The sequence below is a fragment of the Pygocentrus nattereri genome, chromosome 19 (assembly GCF_015220715.1).
Source record: "Pygocentrus nattereri isolate fPygNat1 chromosome 19, fPygNat1.pri, whole genome shotgun sequence".
Taxonomy (NCBI): domain Eukaryota; kingdom Metazoa; phylum Chordata; class Actinopteri; order Characiformes; family Serrasalmidae; genus Pygocentrus; species Pygocentrus nattereri.
Genome location: NC_051229.1, coordinates 20,205,647 through 20,232,313, shown reverse-complemented (window position 1 = coordinate 20,232,313; position 26,667 = coordinate 20,205,647). Strand labels below are relative to the sequence as shown.

The 26,667-nt window shown below is 38.9% G+C and overlaps 1 protein-coding gene across 4 annotated transcripts in view; it reads right to left on the bottom strand.

Annotated features, from left to right (window-relative positions):
* The window catches only part of pard3ab (par-3 family cell polarity regulator alpha, b), a 197,267-nt gene that overhangs the window by 61,232 nt on the left and 109,368 nt on the right, over nt 1-26,667 (bottom strand). For 3 of the 4 annotated variants that reach the window (XM_017718490.2, XM_017718492.2, XM_017718491.2), the window contains 4 exons: nt 20,408-20,638; nt 18,586-18,808; nt 10,168-10,281; nt 4,263-4,496 (listed from right to left, as the gene is read on the bottom strand). In XM_017718490.2, coding sequence (XP_017573979.1) covers nt 4,263-4,496; nt 10,168-10,281; nt 18,586-18,808; nt 20,408-20,638 — 802 coding nt within the window. Of the gene's footprint in view, nt 1-4,258; nt 4,497-10,167; nt 10,282-18,585; nt 18,809-20,407; nt 20,639-26,667 lie in introns of those variants that run through there. The other variant, XM_017718494.2, reaches the window with a different exon arrangement.

Genomic DNA, 26,667 nt, shown 5'->3' with positions numbered 1-26,667 from the left:
CTGTAAAGCTGCTTTGTAACAACACCTGTTGTAAAAAGTGCTATTTAAATCAACTTTCCTTGCTTACTTGCTTATAAGAGTGGGAACAAACATAGTGTGAAATTTCTAAACTAATCCAACATCTTGTGATGGCAGAGCTCAACAATGGAGCTCTGACAGACAACAAGCCTGCTGTTAGCCTATGAATGTAACACAAGTCAGTATGGCTGAAAAGCTCCCCCTGAAAACTTTAAATAACCTTGTAGGCATGTGCTGAGTGTGCAGAAACTGCATTAGATACAGTAAAAATAGGCATTACCTCACACAAGGGAAAAACAGTTCCATGAGCCAACAACTGTGTTTTGCTAGCCTGTTAAACTTGTGTCATCAATTGTTTGATTGTATGAGTGCAGATTAGAGGAGTTTAGGGGAGATGCAACTTTGTTTGAGCAGATTTCTGACTTTAACAAAACTGCACATGTGTGTGTGCAGAGGTGGGGTGTAGTGAAAAGAGCAGAGCAAAGGGAGGGCTATTTAGCAATGTCCACAAATTAACCCCTAAACCAGTGTTGTCAAACGACCGCTAAAAGGGCCGTGTTCTGTAGGTCAGAGAACGCCCTTCTTCATCTCCACCACTTTTCTGATGCTGCTGCAGTGTTTTCTTTTATAATGATACTTAATGCAATATTCCCGTATTATGACCTCACCATCTCTGCAAATGAGACAAATTCTGAAAGGAGGTATTTGAGCTCCCAACCATCTTGAGAACCCTCACTGTCAGGGTTCACTGTCCACTTCTCACTTTTAGTGAACAGTGTTTTTATTTAGCTATCCAAGTGTTTATGTTGGTTGGACTGCAGCTGAAGCACAGCTACTGTGGTAGGATTGAGATGTAACCGCTGTGCCATAGACTACTGTTGGAGGGAGCAAGGCTGCAGTGCATGCTGGGGACTGTAGTGCAGCACACTGCGAAATGGGCTAGTAGAAAATGAAAATTTCGTGGTCCGGACAGGATCGTGCTACATGCCTGACTTGGCCCATGGGCCTTGTGTTTGACACTTGGGCCCTAAACAATGCAAAGTGTCAACAGACAGAAACTTCATGGGAGGGGGGAACATGGTTTTAGCGAGTGAGCATTTTCATAAATACCATTGATACTGGCTGCTTTAGGAGATTTTAGATGCCACATTCATGTACACACTCAGAAAAAAACGGTAGTAACTGTCACTGGGGTGGTACCGTCAAGGGGATACATTCAGTACTTTCAATTGGGGAACATAATTGTAGCATATTCCTTTGGAATTTGACTCCAAGCTTTTTATTTTAGTGTTTTAAACGGTTTAAAATGTGGCACAACCATCTAAACATGGGCCATATCATCAGGAAACTGTGAGTTCAATCACTGGTGATGCTGCAGCCATCCGTAGCTGGGATGATGTAACAGAATTGGCAGTTGGCGCCTTCCTCTGAGCGGCAGTTCGGAAAGATGCGGGTGCTGGTTTCACAGCTCTCAGGAGGAAGCCTGTGCTAGCTTTCACCCTCCTAGCACTGTGTGATTGGGGGAGTCCTAACTAGAAGGTGGAACTGAAACAACTAAATTGAGGACAAAATTAGGTTAAAAAAAAATGTTAGTTTAAGAAAAGGTACAAATATGTACTTGTTTCCTGGGAAAATGTATATAAGGTACACAGTTAGGCTTCAAAACCATTGTTGTGCCTTTGAGGGTACATTTATACTGTTAGTACCTTGATGAATAAAAACTGCACCTACACAGAGGCTCTTTCTTCTGACAGTGTATGTGTCATAGTCATGATTCTCTCTTCGCTGCCATTACATAAGCTATTGTGTCAGGAGGCACAGTACTGAGGAGAGCTAAGGTGTGAAAGCCGCTTCCTGCTGATTCTCTGTTTGATCCTAAAGAGCTCTGAGGCTTTAGATCATCTGAACAGCAAACGGCACGTAACTAGAGAGAAACAAACACACAGATCAGATCTGCCTGCTCCTTTATTTAGCTTCCTGTGTTTTAGTGCCATGAATTCCTACTGCACACTGACAAAAAACAACGATACAAACACCCTCCCCTTTACTCTTCAAAGACCAGCTTCTCCCTCAGAAACATTCCCACAGTGCCATTCTGCAGGTCTCAGGGTGGAATGTGCCTCACTTCCTGTTCCCTGCGGGTTTGGACAGGAAGTGGCCTTCCTGTTCCTCTCTCCCTCTCCAAGAGTGATCTCCTGATCGTCTGAGGCTCAATTAAATGCTTAATGCTCAAACTGTGCTTGTTTTCTTAAAAGCCAGGAAAAAGGCAACTTTCAGCACTTTCCTTAGAGAGAAAAATAAACACTCTGAACTGAACCTCTACACAGAGACAGAGAGAGAGAGAGAGAGAGACAGAGACAGAGAGAGAGAGAGAGAGAGAGAGAGAGAGAGAGAGAGAGAGAGAGAGAGAGAGAGAGAGAGAGAGAGAGAGAGAAGGAGGGAGAGAGAGAGAGAAAGAGACAGACAGACAGAGAAAGAGAAGGAGCGAGAGAGAGAGAGAAGGAGGGAGAGAGAGAGAGAAAGAGACAGACAGACAGAGAAAGAGAAGGAGCGAGAGAGAGAGAGAGAAGGAGGGAGAGAGAGAGAGAGAAGCAGAGAGAGAGAGAGAGAGGCAGAGAGAGAGAGAGAGAGAGAGAGAGAGAGAGAGAGAGAGAGAGAGAGAGAGAGAGAGAGAGAGAGAGAGAGAGAGATAGAGAGAGAGAGAGAGAGAGAGAATGAGAATATTTACCACCAGGAAATAACAGACATGCCTGTCACTGCCCAAAGGGCCCTTCAATGGCCTTACAGATTACCCAACACTTCATACATAAAACTCACATTGAGCTGTTGTAGTCCTATAGGAATACTACCACTACTATGTAGTACCAGATTAGGCTGCTACTACATAATACCAGTCTAATCAGGTAACACATACTACCAGTCTAATCTAGTACTAAATAATATGTCTAATCTGGTACTACATAATACCAGTCTAATTTGGTACTACATAATACCAGTCTAATCTGGTACTACATAATACCAGTCTAATCAGGTAACACATACTACCAGTCTAATCTAGTACTAAATAATATGTCTAATCTGGTACTACATAATACCAGTCTAATTTGGTACTACATAATACCAGTCTAATCTAGCACTACATACTACCAGTCTAATCTAGTACTAAATAATACCAGTCTAATCTGGAACTACATAATACCAGTCTAATTTGGTACTACATAATACCAGTCTAATCTGGTAATACATACTACCAGTCTAATCAGGTAACACATACTACCAGTCTAATATGGTACTAAATAATACGTCTAATCTGGTACTACATAATACCAGTCTAATTTGGTACTACATAATACCAGTCTAATCTGGTACTACATAATACCAGTCTAATCTAGCACTACATACTACCAGTCTAATATAGTACTACATAATACCAGCCTAATCTGGTACTACATAATACCAGTCTAATGTGGTACTCCGTAATACCAGTCTAATCTTGTACATTAACTAGTAAAAAAGTTAGATTAGCTGTTAAGCCTTTGGCTCTCATCGCCTACTTCAGTCCACTGCTGCTCTCATAATGCCATTTTCTCATGAACTATAAGATTCATATCCCAATAACACATGTGACTATAAAGCGGATAACTATGTGATTTTTACTTAGGGGCATGTACATAATAAAATGCATGAAGTGTAGTACAACACTGATAAGCTTATTACTCATGAACATGTCCATAACTAAGGAGACTGTGCAGCTTTGAGCTCAGTAACACTAAGATTAAGAACTTTATCAATCTAGCGATTTATTTGTCTATTTTTCAGTCTAATCACCTTCATTACAGACAGATTTTCAGATCACTAAATATACCTGAACACCATTGGTACACCTTTTAAAAAATGTCAGATATCTTTCAAGACAAACCAGACAATGGAAACAAACAGGGTTCAGAACTGACCATCAGAATCTATGATCACTGTAGCCACTGTAGAACTTATTCTTCCAAAAACTCATAGTCATATGACTACTACTTCACTGCCATCTACATGGCTTACTTCATGTTCCACAGGAGTTTTAATTATAAAATTTAAGTCAAAGTGTCCTGGTCAAAAGAGGTCTTTAAAAAGGACCACCAGTGATAAGCATAACTTATCTGTCTAGAATGGAGAAAACAGCGTGGGGATCTACAGCGTGCTGGTGAGGTGGTGTTGCAGTGGGTTTCATCTGTTAACGCTGTAACACTCCTTACCTGTCTGCAGGAGGGTGTCCATTGCGGTTGCTGGGGTGTGTGTAGGGCGAGTCGGGGGGTGTGCGGTAGCCATGATAAGTGCCCCGCTCCAGAGAGGCCTGGAGTGAAGCGATGCCTGTGTAGGAGCGATCCTGATCCTCGCTGGATACACAAGCCTGACTGTAGTCCAGAATCTCTGCATAATCCCTCTCCCGAGCCTGCCGCTCACGCAGTTCTCGCGTCTTAGCCTGGATTCTACAGAGACAGAGGGAGTAAACGAGGACGTGATTTCAGAGCTGAAAGTTTTATTTCTTGTGCACTTAGAATTCGGAGTCACATACAACAGAAGTCAGACAAAGAAAATCACAAATGATTGTCTCTGTAGATCATATGGTGCATATATAGCAACGATTTGGAGCTATACTGTACCTTTACCTAATTGAGCTTACCACAAGAAGTATTAAGATTGAACTATTGAAGATTTTTACAGTGTGCATGATCAGAACCAGGCAGATTTTTGCCGACCCGTGTTGTACTTTTTTGACATAAATAATGTAAATCAGGAACGAGGCTGTATTTGCTGCTGCTACACTTCTAGCAAAAAGTTGTAGCACAATCAGCCATGACAGCCATGGAGCACTTGATTTGCTTCATGTTAAATAGACAACACATTTTAAAATTTGAAAATCTGAATTTAATATGGCAGTTTTGCTCATTAAAATGCATATACTGTTTGTAATATACATTAATTTAGCTGGCATAGTGTGAACTCTGGGTTAAAAAGAAATGCTAATCAAAGGCCAAAGGGGGCCACTGACCAACTTGGCTATAAAGCAATGAGAATCAAAATAGACTATGAAAATTCACAGCTGGTACACCTCTGATAACTACAGCTCAATTTTCAATTCTGGCTTGGCTCTTTTGGCATGCATGCCTCTTATAATACTGCAAAGTCAGAACAAATATATATATTTGCAAATAGTAATAATGCTACTAATAGTAATACAGTGTTCTATTATATCAATATTGGTGATTTTACACAAAATAAGAAGAATTTGTGTGTGAGCCATGAAATATTATGAGGATGAGCCAGGATGCAGAACACTACATAGCAGCACATTAAGGTCCTGTATGAGGGAAAGCTAATTAAAAGCTGTATGCCCATGACATGCTTTAATTATGATAGCAGAAAACAGAGAGAGAGAGAGAGAGAGAGAGAGAGAGAGAGAGAGAGTGAGAGAGAGAGAGAGAAAGAAAGGTGAGAGAGAGAAAGAGAGAGAAAAGAAAGGAGAAAGAGCAATTAGAAGTGAGAGAGAGAGGGAGGGAGGGAGAGAGAGATGAGAGAGAAAGGGAGAGCGAGAGAGAGCAAGAGAGAAGTGACAGCAATAAAGGCAGCAAGCTATAGGGAAAGCCAGAGACCGTAAAAGCTGGCATGTTTTTGTTCTGGGGGACTGTATGTCTTAGCAGTCTCTCACAGGACAGAAGGCAAAGCAGGAGGAGTTCACACAACGGCTATTAATAATTCAACGCACAATCAATCTCCAAGACTTATTTAATCCAAATTCCAACTGTCAACCATTTCCAAATAACTGCATTAGCCACAGAGTCCACCATGTCTGAGACGGCTGTCTGTGTTCATGACTGGGTCTTCTGCCCTCTCTTATTAGAGGTGTACAGACGCAGCGAGGCATCATGATGCATCAATCTAAATTAAATTCATATCATAATAATACATAATCAATGATACCATTTCAAAATCTGATATGATTATTGATTACTGATTAATGACACTATGGAAGGGGTTTCCTCACTTTCACTATTAACCACATTTTAGATCAATAGTGAAGATGATGGAATAACATATCAAATTATGCAGAGGCATAATTTGCAACAACATAACTTATGCAACAACATTAACAATGTTTTAGATTCTTTTAGAAATGATCCTCTCTTCTGCCTTGTTACAGCTTTACACACACTTGGTAGGATCACAAGCAGCTTTATGTGTAGCCCCATAACAAGCTTTTCAAAACAAGACTGAAGAAGATATGTTCAAGTTCTAATCCTGTTGTTACTGAATATGAATTCAACATTAGACATTCATCCAGATTTAGTTTATCAACCAAGGTATGTTTGGTGCCTAGATTTTGCGTCTTTAGTTCAGCGCCGGGGCTGTGAGGATATTTTTGCTTAAAAAAAAAGAAGCATGGTCAACAGCCACCCAAATCTTTTCTATAAATACAGGACAGGGCTCTCTGACCTATGCCCCTTCCACATCAGGGTGTGATGCATAGTATGTTGTGACACATTCTTTCCATAACCATCGCTAAATTTTTTGTGACTTGCACACCACAGTAGACCTTCTGTCCGCTTGGACCAGACGCGATGGTCTTCATTGCCCTCGTGCACTGATGAGCCTTGGGTGCCCAACACACCAGTCGCCAGTTTGTGGTTTGTCCCTCCTTGAACAATGGCTGTCAGTACTCACCACTACTGACCGGGAGCATCCTACAAGCCTTGCCGTTCCAGAGATGCTCCAACCCAGTTGCCTGGCCATAACGACTGGGCCCTTATCAAAGTTGCTCAGGTCTTCACACACATATGACACATAGTCTATGAGAAACGACTGCTCACTTACCATATCTCAGACCTCGACATGCAAGATTACAGTTATTAATAAAAGGAAATGATAAGAATTGAAAACTTGCATGACATGAGTGCACATGAAAGGGAGTTAGAATTAGTAGGAATCTAAAATGGCTGCTCACAGCTTTCAGCTACAGGGTTTTATTCATTTATACAGCTCACAGCAATTCATACTGTGTCCTAAATCACACTCAGAAGTATATGTGACCTTAAAGCCTGGATGTTGTTTGAGAGTTTTGAGGATGTGTTTACAGAAAAGATATGGGTCACTACTGACTTTTCACAGCTCCACTGCTGTTTCCAGTTAATAAAGTCAAAAATTGCAAAAATTGGAAACCAAACATGTCTTGGCTGAGTGCCTACAATCAGGGTAAATAGAAATTTGTGCAAATGTGATTTTCACCAAGCCATTTCTTCAAGGCTCTCACAATGACTTAAAGCAAACTTGATAACTCGCTGAGTGATTAGCTGCCAGTTTGCATGAAGATGCATATTTTAAAGTCTCCAACTTGTCTCTTTTATAGTGAGACAGTTCCTGACACACTGATTTCTATGCATCTTTTGCTTAATGTTTTTATATGTTTATATACATAAACAAATGATTAAAATCTTTTATTTATTTTTACAGCTTTTGAGTTGGATTTTTGTTTCAACAAAATGTTTTGGAGTCTTTGAAAAGCTGGGCATGGCTTATTACAGTTTATAAACTTTATTAACTGGAAACATAATCAGTAGATCATGCAGTTACATATCAAACAATCAGCTGTGACAATCCTCATTGGTTTTATCACCAGTAATCCACTACTGTGTAAATAGTTGCTACAGTCATTTGTGTATTCGGTGTAGTCATTTAAATCAAGGCCAAAGCCACAACTGAATGCCTGTGACCTTCCACCCCTCAGACAGCACTGCGTTACAAACAGGCATTATTCTGGGATGGATATGGCTGCAATAAACACCGTTCATCACTGCACCCACAAACGCAAGTTAAGACTGCACCATGCACAGTGGGAGCCATATGTCAACAATGTCTCTGGGCTGGAGCTCATCTGAAATGGACTGACGCACTTTGGAAACGTGCCAACTTTGAGATTTATGGAAATTATGGACTTGTTTTCTCTGAGCAAAAGAAGAAAAGGACCAATCAGATTGTTACCAGCATAAAGTTGAAAAAGGGACAGTTTGTCAAGGTATGAAGATGTAATAGTAGTGGGTAACTTGCACATCTGTAAACATGTATCTCCACTTTTTGCGATTTTTATTTTTCTGTATAATTTGAGCTCAGCAGCTGTCCTTAATATTGTGTGAAAATTTCATGATGATTGGAGCAGCAGGAATACTCCAAAGTTGCTTAGAATAAAAACTTTTTCCATTAACTTACATTGAATGTAAAGAACGTTTTTGCCATCACCTGTATAGTTACTATTTTGGAGATACTTGTTTTTCGTTGGACAGCGACAATATGTTGGCGTCTTTTTCAACGACAATACCACAAGAAATGGAAACGCAGTATTTCTGAGGTCACTCCTCTTCAGGAAATGTAGGTCACTTCAGTTTTGTTATAGTTGCCAAGGTTGAAATTTCAGACGTGCCATCCTTGAGTAAATATTTTGCATAGCACAATAGTGTAAGGCCAAAAAACCCCCCCAAAAACCCTTAACACATGGTCATTTTTCCACTCACCACCAAAAAATCAAGTTTAGTTATTAACAGGGTCTGCTGCTCTCTCTCTCTCTCCCCCCCGTCAGTGTCCTTCTCATCTGACAATATGTGTATTTTAAGTGTAAGGTACGCACACAACACACACACCCTGTATCTCCTGGTAACTTTCTAGGTAAAAGCTAGTTCTGTAGCACATGCACTCACTTTTTTTCATCCTGCCATGATCTGTTCATTACAGTTACAGGTTTGGCTGCAATAGTAATTATGAATTAAATACTGAAAAAGTCACGTTTAACAATCCTTGACAGACAGTATAACTTAACATTACTTTGCCAACTTAAATGTCTTGTGAGCAAGCTAGCTTGAAAATTATGTAACATTAGGCTAACGTTATCAACATTAAATATATTCCCAAGGCCGGCAAGTTTTCTTTAACTTGGCTAAATTCACAATTTCAACTTTCCACATTCACTCCAGCCCGTTTACATTTAAGAAAAGTTAAAAGCACCGACAGGGATAAAAACCATTTTGTATTGCTGTCAATTTGTAGTCTCTTGAAATGATCAATGTTATCCTTGCCTAATTCTTTGGGAATGAATGCAGTGCTGTGATTGGTCGAAGTCCTCTTCTTCTGCTTTTCAGGAAGCCTAGATGCTGCTGCCTCTTGCTGCTAGTTTTCAGTAGTGCAAATGCACAATTGAACTCACCAACTTTTTGTGTAGTTTAGAGTGACAAACATACCATGTCAAAATGCAGACCCACTACACTAAATGCATACAGGCTGGCAGGACTGAAATTTGAGTATGTGTCCAGACTTATTAGAGAACACCAAACACACAACAATGTGGGAGTCCAAGCTGAATGTCCATGTAGTCACAGTCAATAGCGCCATTGAAGACCTTTTCCACAACCACTGGCTCAAGTGAATGACTTGCTCCCTCAAAAGCAGACAGCGTTTTAGTTGGAACATGAAAACTGTTCCACTGAAAGCCCTGATATCATCCATTTGCAGCACTGCACCAACTTTGAACCTCGAACTGCCTTTAATGTAACGTTCGACAGCACCAGTGAAATACTGACACAAAGGTACTTTCCCCACTGTATGACAGTTTACTATTACGCAGCTTATAATGTTGTTATTGTTGTTTTAATAGAAGCAGCTTAACCCAGCAACAGGTACTACCAGCAGAACAAAACTTGGAAATGTAAAAAGGGCCGATTTTAAATAAACTCATAATAACAATCGAATCATAGTTAATCTTGAGATTTAACGACCTACTGAATCATTTTCTAAAGCATCATAACTGAATCAAATCATTTACCCTTGCTGAAGGACTAAGAGTACCACACGAAACTTACATTAGTAATGGTGCTTAAACAATTCCTCTATAGAATATCGAGTGTGTGTGTGTGTGTGTGTGTGTGTGTGTATGAGGAAGTGTGTGTGGCTCTACACAATGGCAGGCAGGGTGGCAGGATCTCTGTCTGATAAGAGTTTTAAAACTCTTTAGTGCACAGAACAGTCAGCTACTAATTCTTACAGATGGACAGACGCACACAAACACAATAATGACAGGAAGGGAGCACAGCTGAGGTGTGTGTGTGTGTGTGTGTGTACCTCTCCTGCTCTTGCCTCATCCTGTGCGTCTCCTCTTCTGTAGCTTGCGTCTCCTCTAGCCTCCACTTACTGCTCTTGTTATCCATACGATCATCTTTACGATGTTTTCCAAACCTGAAATACACAAATACAGACACATCCATCCATCATCATCACCACCACCACAAAATCCAGCAATGACTATACTGAATAATAACATGCATATTGTGCAATACAGCCAGGTGTTTGATTCACATGATTTTTAATGAAAGCTCTTTTCTGCAAAATAGGAGAGGGAAAATCTTTATATCCATCTGTTTCAGGTTCATACTGTGACTCATTACATCAAAATAATTTTTATTTGTGTCATTTTGGAGCAAAATATGCTGACTTTCACATGTCTTTTACAGGGACGCCTATGCTAACTTCAACACGACAACACCAGGCTACATTTTCTTACATCTGTAATCCATGTAAAATCACAGAGCCCCACTGGTGACATCCTGTCTAAATAAAAAATGATGTGTGGCCACGACTTAGTAAGCCGCGATCTCGTTCCCACATCTTACTAAGTCATGTCCACGCATTAGGATCTCGTTCCCACGCGTTAATAAGGCATGGCCACGCATTATTTTATTTATACAGGATGTCACCAGTGGGGCACTGTATAAAACTGCAAAATGACCCCTACCTTCATGTCGTATATTTTTATAGATGATAGTACATCATAGTGTCACAAACCACATAAGTAAGCAAGCCTAGTTGAAATGACTTAACAGCCCAAGGCATGTGATGATTTATGTCTGCAGTTTGCACAGTGCTAATTGGTTCTGTTTCAGCTTCCATTACTTGTTAGTTAAATAAGCCTTCAAACACCAGTGGAAAACTAAAGCAGTAAAGCTCAGACACCAAATGACTTGGCCGATTGACTGCATTTGCGGTAAATGGGGAAAAACTGAAATAGTAAATTATTGCAATAATTGATGTTTCCTTAACATCTATTTAACAAAGCCTCGAAGGATCATGTCAGTCAGTCGATGAGAGACTTCAGTGTTTTCCAACACTCTGACCTCCACAGGGCTCTGGAGAACATCACCAGATCCACCACAGCCTTCCAACCCAAACACATCACACCTCAAAGCCACTCCAGCCCAGTGCAGACTACACTGTGTGTGTGTGTGTATGTATATGATATTTCCCTCTGCCTCTCTCTCTCTCTATGTATTCATATGAAAGAGTTTTTTGTTTGCAAAAAAACAAATAAATAATTAAATAAAACAAAACCAAAAAAAATGTGTGTCACATTTAGGCCAAAAAAAACCAAAACATCCAATTTGTGTCTGTTCAACCCTGTAATGAATGTAGTGTTGAAGGGATTGAACTCGTAGGTGGTCTGGCTCCACACTAGAGTTTGGCTTTTGGGACATTTTATCATTTGCATTTGGTTTGGTTGGTTTAACAAGTGGCTAAAGATCTTCAAATAACACAGCTTTTACTATTACTGTATAACAGCCACGTCTCTCTCTCACAAATACGCTTGATACAAATGAATAATCCAAACCATTACGTTGGTTAAAATAATACTAAAAATAATGATTGATGTTATGATAACTTAGAATGACAAAATGATCCACATACTGCTCTCTGTCTGTATTAACAGCAACTCTCTATTGCAGTAAAATGCATATATACACACACACACACACACACACACATAAATTTAGATGGTGGTGTCCAAAATCTAAGACAGCATTTTTTTCTTTTACAATTTAACAGGGAAAGAAACATTAACAACTCTGGACTATTTCTAGTTCACTGTTCACATTTGTGACACTGACCCTGTTTATGCTTTTGTCCAAAAAAGGTCAGATCGAGTCTTATCCCTCCCACTGAAGCACATGAAGAGACGACGCTCTGGTGCAACTGATCTACTGGTCAGAGGCTCATTTCTGTTAATCGGCTCACAGCCACTGTTCAACTGTCACGCTGCCATTATGTCCCAGCTAACGTGGGACATACCAAATACTAAACACTGAGAAACTCAAATAACATTTCAAAGATTCATTTTGCCTGAACGGTAATCAAAACATTTGATTAAATGACAAAACAATGTGAAACATTTTACAGCATTTTTCTCTAGATGTCAGACCCCAGTGTATATTTAGGGTGAAAAAGTAGTTTTCAGCAGCCAGCATACGTGGACCATCTCCAAGCCCACTGAAAAAAGCATCCCAGCTGGCTCCTCAGGATGTCCTTGCAAACATGGAGCTATAATACATAACAGCTTTTATTTGGATAACACACTTTTGGTCTCTGTATGTGTGTTATTTCATGGTTGTCATATCTCAACCATTATTCTTAAATAACTACTACTATAAAAAGTAAAAATAAGAAGTAAATGTGCCCAAACTTTTTAATGTAAACATGCTGAGAATTCATCCATCTCTCTCTGTCTGGGCAGCTGTTGCTCCTTCTAATCTCTTCATGGCAGTTAGCTGGAGGTGGTGGAGGTTAAATCTCTACATGTGGAGATGAGCTCAGACCATCATCATCATCATCGTTATCATCATCTTCTGAGCTCCACAGAGAGTGAAGTGCTCTAGACTCAATAACTGCAGTGAGAGAGAGCACTCCAAACCGATCATACACCATCCAAATCTACAGCTCCACAGCTCTTCTGTGTGTATGTGTGTGTCTACATACACTGACCAATCACTTTAGGTAAACCTCTACACTCTGTCAATTTTATCAGCTCCACTTACCATGCAGGTACAGTTGAGTCCTGCAATTACACACTGAAGTCCATCTGTAGCTCTGCATACTTTAGCAGGTATTATTTGGGTGGTGGAGCATTCTGCGCACTGCAGTAACACTGATGTGGTGGTAGTGTGTCCAGGCAACAGGGTCAACCAACACAACACCAACACAAACTGTGCAGCAACAGATGAGCTATCGTCTCTGACTTTACATCTACTGGCTGGACCAACAAGGTGGGAGTGTCCAGCACAACACAAAGATGCCACCACCACCACGTCAGTGTCACTGCAGTGCTGAGAATGATCCATCACCCTAAAAATACCTGCTCTGTGGTGGTCCTGTGAGGGTCCCGACTTCTACACAACAGGGTAAAAAGGGGCTAACAAAGTATGCAGAGAAAGAGATCTTAGGTAGTTAAAGATAAAGTGGTTTTTGAACTGTTTGCTGGATACAGGAGAGTGAGGGTCGAGCCTAACCCAGGGGAGGACACCACTGATCTGACATCAGACACGGCTCCTAATGCTGCATTCCTGCCAGTCTAATTGGGTCACTCTGTGATTACACTCACATGTAATTTGATCTGTTCAGTGTGTAAGTGGTGTAGAGTGCCGTGATTTTGCTCAGACCTTGGAGCGTTGGTGTTCCCTCTCACTCCAAAATCACTCCAATACTGCTCCATCTCATGAGCCAGTCAAGTTTTCCCCATTGACTACCTCTATGACTTAGCAGTGATGTGGCAATGTGACTGCTACAGCTTGCAAACATTCTTACACTTCCGCTATGGAACTGCTCAGCAGATCTACATACTGGAAATTCTCACCAATCACAACAAATGTCTTCAGTTATTACACATGATTAGTCTTTGACAAACAAATGATACAGATCTTGTAAAAAAATCCTGAGCCTTTGTTTACCCTTGGCAGTTTTCTGGATTGTGATTGTGGATTCAGGCCTTCATTTCAAGCCCAGACCTTCCAAAAAAACCAAACATGAGAAATAAAAACAGAGCTGAAGCAGAAAGATTAGAGAACACTTTGAGTGAGAAGCGGAAATGCTGCTCCACTCCACTTAGATACTCTGCTCTAAAACCTATATAGCAATATTAGTAAAAGTACCCTTCGTTGTACAGTGCCAAAACTAATTCATTTGATCAAAATAAGGCAGGTCAGTCTTTAACCATGAGAAAACAAACGCAGTTACTCCTAGCAGTAAGAAAAGCATGTTGACATTTTATAGTAATTCTCTCACTCGTATCTCATGGAAACCAGCAGAGAAATTCTACAAAAAGTGCAGCTTCCAAACTTTCAAGCAATACCACAATTGCGTTTGTAAGCAAAAGAGGACTATTACAATGATTAGAATTTGAATAAGGCCTGATTAATATGAAGATCATCACTGATGCCTATTTTAAGGAGCTAATTATTCAGAGAACTGATCATTTTGGTTAATATTTTTTTCTGACTGATATGTCAATCATTAAACACAATTAACTGTCAGCTGTCATATAGCATATATTAGTTTTATATATTATATATTATCATATATAAGTAATATATGATGTTAAGAGCAAATACTGTGACAGTGACACATTTGCTCGTTCATATATGAGGATTACTGGCGTGTTTTACTGCCTGTGCAATGTGAGACTTGGCCACATCTCTCATTTACATGCACTGGTAGAGAATCATAAACAAAACAATCCTGCAAAAAAAATAAGTCTGAACTGCTCTGGTGGTAAACCTTCTAACTGCTATAGTAGGAGTACATAAGAAGTAAGACCTGCTTGAGCAGGATTTCCAGCAGATTTAACTGGCACTGATCCTAAAACAGCAAATTCTTTGCTCTTCAAATCCCTTCCTGTGTGTGGAAAGTAGGTTTAGCTTGTAATAAGAAGAATGAAAATGAGTAATTTTACATAAATGTTTGGTCGGTTTGATTTTATTGCAAGTAATTTTAGCTTTGAATTATATTTTTATTGATATCTTTATTTATAATAAAGGAATTCAATTTGTGCGTGTAAGTTGAATTCCTGATCCCAAGAAATAAATATTCACTAGTTGAAACTGAATTTTCATGAGTAAACAATTTCTGAATTAAAATATACATAAAAAAGCTAAAACGCACTGCCATAGACACAACATAACGTGTTTATCTCATTTTTAATTGTGTGGAAAAGAAAGATCATATGTAAAACTTTAGTGTTGGTAAAAAATGTTTCTGCAATTGTAAGTGATTTTAAAAAGGCATGAATTCATACCAATTCATACTAAAATCTAATAAAATATAATTCTTACAATTAAAAGTTGAATTTTAAGATCTAATAATTAGATTTTTATACACACTGCCTCTTGACTCTATACTTGGCATGGTCTTTAATATGTATGACTTCATTGGCACGTCAGACCTGATTGGACACTGGTGAAAATGGCACAGTGTTAAAAAGGCACCGGTGCATTTAGCACAGCTAGGGGGATTTTATGAATAGTTCTTATTTACTGTTTGTGTGGCGTAGTGCTGTTACTGCCAGGTTTTAAGAATCTGGCCAATTGTTTGGCATACATTCGATGTTTTTAGGAAAGGAAACCCATTCTTTAGGCTTCTGGCAACAAAAGGAAAAAGCCAGAAGTACAGACACACCTGTAATGCAGAGTGCAAAGCGAATGTAAATGTAATAATTATGTAACTATGCTGTTGGCAATTACAGCTTTGAGATGTCTACAGTAAGAAGTAATTCGCTTTTTGCAGCGTTGTGTTTCAGTGTTGGCCTGCTCATCTTGGGAAACTGCCTTCTATTGTCCAAGGTTATGAGGGTCCTGCAATTAAAAAATACTTGATTTTCAAGTTCAAGTCAGGACATTGGCTACGCCACGTAAGCACCTGCACCTTCTTTTCAGAAATGAGTCTTGAGTTTTTTTTAGCTAGTTTGGGGTTGTTGTCTCAGACCCCATTTACACCTGGTCACTTCCTGTGATTAGTATCTGGATTGTACCCTAATATAATTTTAGCTTCATGCACTCAGTAATCAAATGCATCTCCAGCTAGGAGGACTGAAATCTGATTGCTGTGTAGGACCGAACATGCAAATATGCTTGTTACACGGCATCCGATTACCAACTGTTTATCTGTACAGCCTCTTCCTGTGCTATGCTAAAGGTAGTTGCTGCCTCGTCTGCAGTTTGTTTTGTGCTGTAGTGTCTGTCCATACTACTATTAAGCATTTCGTTTCGCCTGGTCTCCAACCATGTGCTTCCTCCATGATTATCTCCTCACAGACCCGGATCACACACACAATGTCGTACTGAATGGGGAGGAGTTGCGGTTGTACTGGGAGGGTTTTGGTCGTTGTGTCTTGGAGAGATGGATGTGTTTACACTGCTATAGCATGTGGCTCAAATGTGTCTCAGACACCCTCCTGAAGTGGTTTGAGCTATCAGATCTGTATCTTTTTAAGTCTTGGGTGCATTTAAACTTGCATTTTACGTGCTGTGGCCTTATCGAGATATAATCCTGATGCTAAATGGGGTCTTAGTGAAAGGTCCATCTTGGCTGAGATTTAACTTAAAGTCTGCACTACAGCTCTGCAGCTTTTTCCACTTGAGTGTTGTTTAATATCTACCTGAGACCTTTAAGAAAGCTCCTTTACTTTCACTATGATTGCTAATAGTTGCACAGAATCTTTCCAACCAATGGCAATATCACTTATGACACCAGGTGCAGTATTTCTAGCCACACTGATATCTAACTTATGGAGTCCTGCTGGTGACGTCCCGTATAAATAATAATAATGCCTGATTTAGTAAGGTGTGGGAATAAGATCATTTAGTCGTGGCCATGACTTAATAAGTAAGGCGTGGAAACGAGATCATACCTTACCAAGTCATGGTCATGCACTGGGTCTTGCTCCCATGTTGTACTAAGTCGTGGCCACACATTAGGATCTCCTTCCTATGCCTTACTAAGTTGTGGCCATGCATTATTTTTATTCATATAGGATATCACCAGTGGAGTGCCGTAAAAACTTGAATTATGTTTATGTAACCTTTACAAATGCATTTTAAATATGCAGTCAAAATACTATCAATTATTGAAACATATATATATATATATATATATATATATATATATATATATATATATAAAAAGAACATATATTCTTATGAATTTATATTTTGTGCAATGGAATTATGTTAAACAAAAAAAAACTGTCTAAATACCTGTTTGCCCTCACTGTAGTATCAAACCAAAAGTAAAAAGACTTCAAAAGGGTTTATTATGTAACCTCAAGGTCTTGATAATGTGTTTTTAATATACTGCAAGGTGGATTGTAATCGTAATATGCAGCAGTGTAATCTCAATATGGTATTCTGTCTGGATCTGTCAGCTGGGGGTGTGTGCGTGTGTTGAATTGCAGTTCGGAATCTGCTATTCTGGTGACTGCATTAATATGGTGAATGGCTCTCTGACACACTGAAGCATGAGACAGGCTGCACACATAGACACACATACATACACACCTTCAATACACCCCACACACCCTGAGAAACACTCCTCCAATCTTCCTCGCTCTCCCTCTCCCTCTTGCTGCTTCTGACAGGCTCCAAAACACTCCAATGACTCTTGTTCTCTCTCTCTCGAAAACTTTCTGACATGCACTCAAACTTCTCCTCCAGCTGAGAGGGAAGAACATTCATCATCTTCTGGCCTGTGCTGGTTAATATTCCGGAGAGTAGCGAGAAGATGCAATGATATTCAAAACTGCAGCTACGTGACAATGTTACATCCACAGAGTCATTCTACTCGTATCCATCTTACTCTCTCACACCAACACAACTTATTTTGCGCTACAGCAGTTGCCACCGATGGAGTTCCTTGTACACCATCAGGGTCACAAAACCTTGCATCTTTAAAATGGTAAAGAAAGCAGAAAACATTATTTAACAAGACTTTATTCTAAGTAAATTTGGATCATTTCTTAGAAAATGTAAACACAATGTTTTCAAATTGTAAATATGTTCTAAGGTTTTGAAATGACCGTGATAATATTTCAAACTTATCTAATCATTTTGGGAATACAGATTGGGAAGAGAAGTAAACAATTGCAGATCTTTGATGCGAATAGGGAAGCAACAAATTACATAACTGTTAAATATCTGCCTATAGTGCAACGCTAGAGCTCAGCAGAGAGTTTGTAAAGTCTTAAAATGAATGATCAACACTGATGTTGGGCTTGGAAATCGTAATTCGAATAGAATTTGTGGGGCCTTCACTCTAATAATCAATGCTAGTGTTGGGTTTTTGAGGTCATCACTCTAATAAACAGCACTAGTGCTGGGTTTGTGAGGTTTTAACTAATATAATCAACACTAATGTTGGGTTTGTAAGGTTGTAACTCTAATACTCAACACTAGTACTGAGTTTCTGTGATCTGAACTCTAAGAAGCAGCACTAGTAATAAGATGGTGTGGTCTTACCTCTAAAGATACTGAAGGGTCTGCAGGCAATCAATAGCTATTTAGACTGGCTCTCCTTAGCTCAATAGTGAAACTAAACAAAATCAGGAATTCATGTATTCTAGATGGAGGCCATCAATATTAGTGTGAAGTCTCTGCATTCCTCATTATAATTATTAATACTACATAAGCATATGAGGTTTTTTTTTTTAGACTTTATCTGCTCATTTACCTGAACATCTCTCCAAGACCTTTCAGCACTCCCTTCTTTCCTTTGTTCTTCTCCTTCTCCTCAGTTTTCTTTTTCTCCTTTCCTCCTTTTTCTTTTTTCTTGTCATTTGCAGGTTGGTTGCCATTGGCAAGCTGTCGCTCAGCAACAGGAAGTGGTGTGAGATCAGCTACCGTGGAAACGGAGTCTCGGCCCGATCGGGAGCTTTCTTCTGTGTCTTCCTCAACTGTGGGGTCAACATAATAACTGTTAACAACCAGTCAAATCAGCAGGGTCTTTTAAAGAATACTACAGCTGTTTCCAACATAATCATTCTCTCCATCAATCTGTAGTATAAGGTAATTTACCATAATTCCCCTGCACTCAGAAAAATAGAAAGTCCATTAACATTAAAAAACTAAACAAAACTGATAATAGAAGTCAATAAGCAGGAGTTTCAGCAAAAAGCCAAAACACTTGAAACATACTTAAAACAGAAAGGAGCACCTGCCCACTGGCTTCTAGTATCTGTGTTATAAATCAGCAGGTTTTCTGTTCTTTTATTAAGTACAGGGGATGAAATTATTGTCTGTGGTTGCTGAAATTACTGTCGACTGTATGTTACAGATACAGCAGATAGAGATCAGGTTGAAAAATGCAGACCACTCTGTTAATGCATCCAATAGACCCCTTCCACACTTCTGTATTTGTCATAGTAGGAACAGCATTACAGCAGTGGCAGCGTTTATAAATGAAAATGTAGACAAAGTCCTCCTTTATAACGTCTCTGTTGTACAGGACACACATTAATGTCCTTATTAAGGTCTTAATGTACTTTTTCTATGAAAGATAGAAAGATTTGTTTGGTGGATCATTTTTCACTTTCAGAAAGGAGATAGCCTGACAAGTTTCTTAATGAGAATTATTGGCACAACTATAAACTGTCAGAAAAAAAAAAAACTTGTATCTCCAAAATGGTAACCATACAGGAAGAGGAAAAAACAGTTAACTTTTAATATAAGTCAATGGAAGCGGACTTTTTCCCAAGTCATTTTGGGCCGTGTCTTTTGGTCCATTCATCATGAAATGTACACACGATGTAAAGAGCAAATGGTATTTTCAAATTATGTCAAAATGTTGGGATTGACTTGTGGAGTAAATTATACCTTATTTTTGTATTACATAATTTAACAGCACATTTTTATATTTTACCGTCTCTCGTTAATATTGCCTGCACAGCATTCAATGTTGTAAATGTAACTAGTGTTGCTTTGTAAGGTAACAGACATGGTAATGTTCAATTATTTTAGTCTCCAAGCAGTAACACTAACGTTACCATTTACTGTAGAAAAGCAGAAATGTTCAGAAATCGATCTATCCAAGATTACTTAACTAGGGTAAATCCACTAATTTCTGTTTTATTTTTTTTAAATTTATTTATTTATTTATTTTACAGGTAATGCCATTTATTCTGTCCTGCACACATCTGTTTAAGAAGCTCACTCATCAAGCATTTAAGCAGCAGCGTCAGACGTCCACTTTTATTGTAGACCTTGCCATGCTTGCTCCTCTCTGAACATGGAAACTGCTCCACCAAACTAAGGACGCCTTTTTGCGGAAAAATGAAGTGAATATCTTAATACAGATGTAAAATAATGATGCCTACACTCTTGTAAAAGCTTCTGCTGCTGTAATGTTTTCCCTGCTGTGACGTCCTCCACTGTGTCAAATACGGAAGTGTGAAAAGCATAAATTAGTGTGGAATAAATTCATCCATTAACATCTACACGCACAATTACATGCAAAAACTTCAATCAACAACTGAACCAATCAGGAGCTGCCATACGTATGTCCATGGTCTCCCCATCTTCCTCACTGGCTGCTGGTCTGTCATATGATTTGTCAATTGCTGCCCGGAAGCTCTCGTTGCAGCCCCGCCCCCGTATAATACGAGGGCGTGGCCTGTGGAAGGGGAGGTCCCCGTTGAGCGTTGCCTCGGCAACGGCAGTCTGTAAGCTTTCCAAAGAGCTTGACTTCTTCAGACCCAGAGACGGGCCGACGTCACGTGATGAAGAACCTGAGAAAGAGCCAGAGAGTTAAACACCTGTTCACAACCCCTCACTCAGTCTGAGAGCATCATCGTCATCATAAGTCTGACACTGTCTTGAGGAGACATAGGCTATAATGGAAATTCTTGTTTTCCTATAATATTTGAGTGTTTTTTTTGTGGCTTTTGTTGCCTCTAAAATGTCATCACTGTGCAACAGCAGGCGTAAGAAATAGTACTAACCAATGACATCATACTTTGTATGAAAAGAAGTTTCTTAATTTGAATTCACTTACAGTCATAACCCAAAGTGTGGGCACCCCTGGTCAAACATGCTTTGTTGATTTTTATTTATTTATGTGAAAGTAAGTTAATACTTTTTGCACATTTTAATACACAAATACTGTTTATTTACTGAATACTTCTTATTTAACAATGAATAATTTACTAAATTATTTCCTGAATTTGATATACTGGAGAAGGCAATAACAAAATGTTGCCTGTGCAAAAGTTATAGGACATTTCCTATATTTACATTTACAATTTTATTTTTTCAAATTATTCATATTTGAAACATACACTGGGGTCCAAAAGTCTGAGAACATATAACATTCCAAATTTGGGCTTGTTTTCATTCAGTTCTGTAAATAAACAACACAACATTTTAGAACTTTTAACTTTATAAAAAAAAATAAAAATAAAGAAATATGACAGTCAATTATGAAAGTTATTATGACCAGCAAAATGAAGAAATATTGAAGATTTAGCACTACTTAAGCACTACTTATACAAAAAGTTCAGTTTTCTTCCTCTCTACTGGAGCTCATGTCCAGACGACTCTCAGGTGGACTGTGAATCTACACATCAGAGGCTTCTGTCACTGTTAGTGATCAGAGCTGTGACAACTCGAGCTCACGCGGTCAGTAAACGAAAGGGGAATAAACACTAAGAAACACAAATTCATGTAAACATTTCAAAGATTATACTCTTCACTCAGACTGCTATGCTGATCATATAATTAAATGAAGTAAATTAGAAATGAATGGAAAATGAAACATTTTCACTAGGGGTCTCAGACTTTTGGCCCCCACTATATATAATTTTTTAAACTTAATATTTTGCTTGCAAAGTTTATTATTTAATTTAAACTCCACAGTTAAACAGTCTGCAGGTTTTTCCATGGTGTCTCCAGTTCGTTTGTCCACTATGGTCAGAGTCTATGTGCTGCCGCAAACAAGTGGCTCATGTTAAGCATAACACCAGTGACGTTTTCAGCTGTTATACTGGGTAAGCTAGACAGAGGGAAAACCCAGTGTGGGTGTGTAAACATGTGGGTCATATACAGCCATGTGGGGGGTGAGGGAGGAGGAGGGGCTGAAGATAAATGAGTGAAAAGGGAAGACAACAAAGAGATTGTAGCCATTCATTCTCATTGAGCCCTGGCAGTCTTACTAATACCAGTCACATCACACACACAAAACATTACACAACAGAGGTACAACAAAACTCAGAATGATTCAATTCAGTTACAATTTCAACCCCCCACAGAATCTCACAACTTAACCACAATTTGGTTTCATTCGTTTTGTGTGGTTCAAAATCATTTAAAAGTACAATGAAAACACAAACATCACCATGGAATCTATTTCACAGTAGCAGAATATGGACAATTAAAAACTATATAATGATTCTTACATTAAAAATAGCATGTTCATTTATTTTGGCATATGTGAGCACATAATTGAGTGAATATTATCATAGATAATATTATCATTATTCTTAACTCTAAGAAATTCAAAGACTCCAAAATTGCTGCAGCTGAATCGACACAAACACAGCCAACACAAACCTACATAGAGTCGAATACAAAAGTCTGAATAACACTGCGGTTAAATTATTTGTGATTTTCTGAGCAAAAATAAGTTAACATCTTTAAATTTAAACTTTACATTTTTCGCACAGGCTTCCAAATTTGCTAAATTTAGCAAAACATCAGTAATTGTGATTTGAAAAGTATGATCTTTGTAGAGGTGTGTACTTATTTTCACTTAGAAACTCAACAAAACATGTCATTTGTCCACTCCACAGATTTCACTACTTTTTTTTGGATTACCTATGTAGCAATTGCCTATGTGAATAATATGAAGATGAACAACAGCAGCAGGAACTGCAAAAAAAACAAGGTGGCAGCGACAAGACAAGAAGCTAATTAAGGAGGATGAGCACATATCTGAGCAGGTGGGCAATGAGAAAAGGCTTTCGCCAGTTTTAATTTCTTCACTAGCCAGCTACCTCAGTTATGTTAGTGCAGCATAAAAATAATAAATAAGAGTAAGAAATGAAGAGGTTTATTGTGTACTAGTCTGCATCATGGAACTCCTGGTCTGAAAACAAGATACTGGACTTGTGCAATCAGATTAAGGGTTAGATCATCATTATTAGCAAAACACAGAGTGATATCTTGCTATGGAAATGGAAAGTACAACTAAAAGGCAGAAGATAGTGCCCTGAAAGTGAGAGATGGAAAAATTTAAATAACTTAAGGCTGATTCAGCTAAACATATAATTCACCTGAGTGCTTCTGCACTGGCCATCTGTGGTCTGCCTGACACTGATAGGGTTCTTAGTGAATCTAGCATTACCTGCATGTGAGGCCAGTCAAATAATGGCACTTGAAGAGATAAGCCTGCATAGGGAGCCAAGAGACATGAGCTAATCTGTATGTCGCTATAGCTATATAGTCTATATGTAAATTATGTTTATTATAGCTGATAATACCCGCTGCAGCCTCACTTCCACTGTCAGAACCCTAGAGCGAGCTTCACAGCACCATGCCCGATGTTCCTGTTAATCAATAGCTAACAATTCTTAGGCTAATAATCAGAATACAGCAATTACAAATCAGGCATGGGTGATGTTTTCTTTCACTTATGATCCAAATATTTCATATGTATGTATTGGTCCTGTTTTTGGGCATTGGGTTTGGGGTGCTGTTTTAGTGGTAACATTGATTTTTAATTTTTTTTTTAATCAGGTTTTATTGTTTTTAGACTGTTTGCAATTTTTCCACCCCGGCAATTTGTTCAGAATTTGTTGTACTGTGGTCAAGCCATATAATTGCCGTAGAACACCACTACCAGGGATGTACTTTCCAACAAATCTTGACATTCCTGTATCCCATAACAATGACTAATTAGAAAATGAACAAACAAACAAACTGGGCTACTTTTTACATGACAGCACTGTTATTAGGAGGGAGGTTAGACACAGATATTCAGCACCACAGTGAAATTTGAATATATATTTTGTTAATCAATAATAGCCAGGGGATGATGTGTGAACGTGTTTTTACATCAGCTACACATCTAACATTAGCTAGTAAGACTTATTAGCAATAAACTACTTCAGATTTTCTCTGATCACGTCATTAATAATGTGTCACTGGCAAGACGCTCAATTCTAGGCACTTACAGTGGCACAGTTTAATATACACACACATACAAGCAAATGTGTCACACTTTACACTCCCCTAAAAACATAAAATCACTGAACTGTTGATGCATGAATGTCCCTAACTAGGGATGCAATTCTATCTAACTACCTGACAGATTCACTTCTTAAATGCTGTATTCTGGTAAAAGTTCTGTTTCACAAATAAAACAGGTCATTCTAAAGAAATGTCCACTTTTTTATCTATCCACAGGAGTCACTGGTGTTACTGATCGTCATTGGTGTTACAAGTACGAAAGGTAAGACCAGTGACATTTTTAATGAAAAATGCCCTTTACAACATGGCTGCCACAACTTTCATTATACAACACTTATTTGCTTTCTTTATGTCACTTTGAGGACGAGCACTTCTGTGGTGCTTGGGATTCTATATGATTTAAAAACCAGCACTGCTGAAAAATGATCTAAAATATAAATAAAATGTAACCCTGACATTTTTTAATAAGTGGAAAATGGACTAAGTTAGATAATCTCATATTTGAATGACTTCAGAGCTACAAAGTCACTGTGCTCTTTGTCCTGATTTATCTTTAAACGCTTATCAAACATAATGGATCCTTGCTGGATGAAACACTGGCCTTACAGATTTTGCAATGAGCATATTCTACTACTGCTTTTCTTCAGCATGAAAATCCTACATCGCCAACATTTCTAATACTAAAGCTCTGTGCAGAAAGGAGGGCTGTTCTCTCATTGTAACAGCCGACATCCTGTTCGGTATGGGTCTAATCACAAGTCAGTCAAGAAATAGATTATTCCTCTTTTCTTTAACCAGAACTCTTTTATTGGTTCCTTGAACAACAGCTAGTTCCTCTTTCGGTCACCCCAAGCGCTCTTGTCGTCACTGCTCCAACATTCAATTTCAAGGAAATCCTCCATCAACTGTATAACTCTACTTACCAAATGCAAAATGATGTCATTAACCTCTCGCACAGCTGTGGGTGACATCTGAGAGCCAATTGATATTGCTTTAACAGAATAAGTCAAACTACTGACAACTTCCCAACCTGAGCCAACTGCACCTCAGCCAATCACAACAACCTGAAGCGCTTCCTATTCAACGCGCTGCCACCTGGAAGGCCATAAGCCAACAGCACTAAAGTGCAAACGGTCATTAACCGGTCAGGCCAGAGGAAAAGGACTGTCATTGGTGAGTGATAGGTCCAGTGAGGAGTCTTTCTCAGTCATCTGTGCTAACGGTCCACGACCCACTGCAGCTTAGCCGAAGCGAGCGAACGTGTCAAAAATGAGAGAGATGCCAGAGAAAGCAAGATCCATGTGTCAAAGAAAACAGGGGGAAATCTGTTAAAGCTGCTGTTCCGGATGAACGAGGCTGAGATTGAATAAGACAGAATCTCTGGCAGGAGGCGCTACTGGAAAAGTAATGTATCACCATCCTTAAAGGCAGCATGTGCTTCACAACTGCACGTCTGCAAACCACTGTGGGAAGTTGATTAATCCTTGGTATGGATCACCAGAGGATACTTGCGTAATGGAAGGAAAATCTCTTAGTCAATAACTCGCTGAGCGGGACTACTATTCGACCATATGTGGGTAAAATTACAACACAACTAAACATGGTGCAGATTCAGGCAAAGTTGGGCAAAGACATCCAACTTTAATCCTGAAAATCTACTTATTTGAAAGCCTGACTGATGTGAAAATTGTGTGGCAGATTACACAAAGAATTCTGGTAATCGGTAATATAATTTTGAGATAAGTTTTAAAAATTGTATTAGACCTAATTGAATAGTACTAGAATAAACGATTTAAAGAAAAAAAAACTCTATATATTAGGGGTTAGTAAAGTCTTGTTCGCTGTTTAGTGAAGTTCCATCCAAATGGTTTATTCACCATGATGACCCCTTACACCCCGCCATGATGTTTTAATACATTATGTTATGGGAGAAAAAAAAAATGTTTCAAGCACACCATCACTACCTTAAAACCACTGTTATATTCTGAAGGTTCTTGCCTGCACCTTGATGAAAGAATGCACTTGTGCAGTACATTTATGGCTGCCACAATAGGTAATATCTAAGATTATTGCATTACTGCGGTGGGAGTCCAGACCCCCGTATTTTGCATACAACTGTAAAGGGTTTGTTAAATAGCAGGTGAGATGGATCGGGTGTTTTGTAGTAGGGAGTCTGCAAGGCTCATTAACTATAACGGTAAAAAAGGCTGTAGTGTGAATAATGATACGTTACAATTGCCAACAGTCATACAGGTCAGGTCCTGCTACTGACACACAGAGCTCTACTCAGCGCCAGAGTTCAAAACTAGCTCTGCTCCCGGAGACTGATCAATCGTGAAGGTTTCACTCAAAACCTTCCTTCCGGGTTCTACCTTCCTGGAGAGTTTAGCCTGTAATGCTCTAAGATCCCTGTTCAGCTTGAATACAACTTGGTCTAAAATTCAGACGCTTCTCAAGATCAGGTGGATCTTAATGGAAAATACATCACTATTCTAAACACAGGAATCACTGCTCAAAATATTGGAATTGATATTTTCAACAATATATAAAATATTTGGTTGCAAGCAAGTTT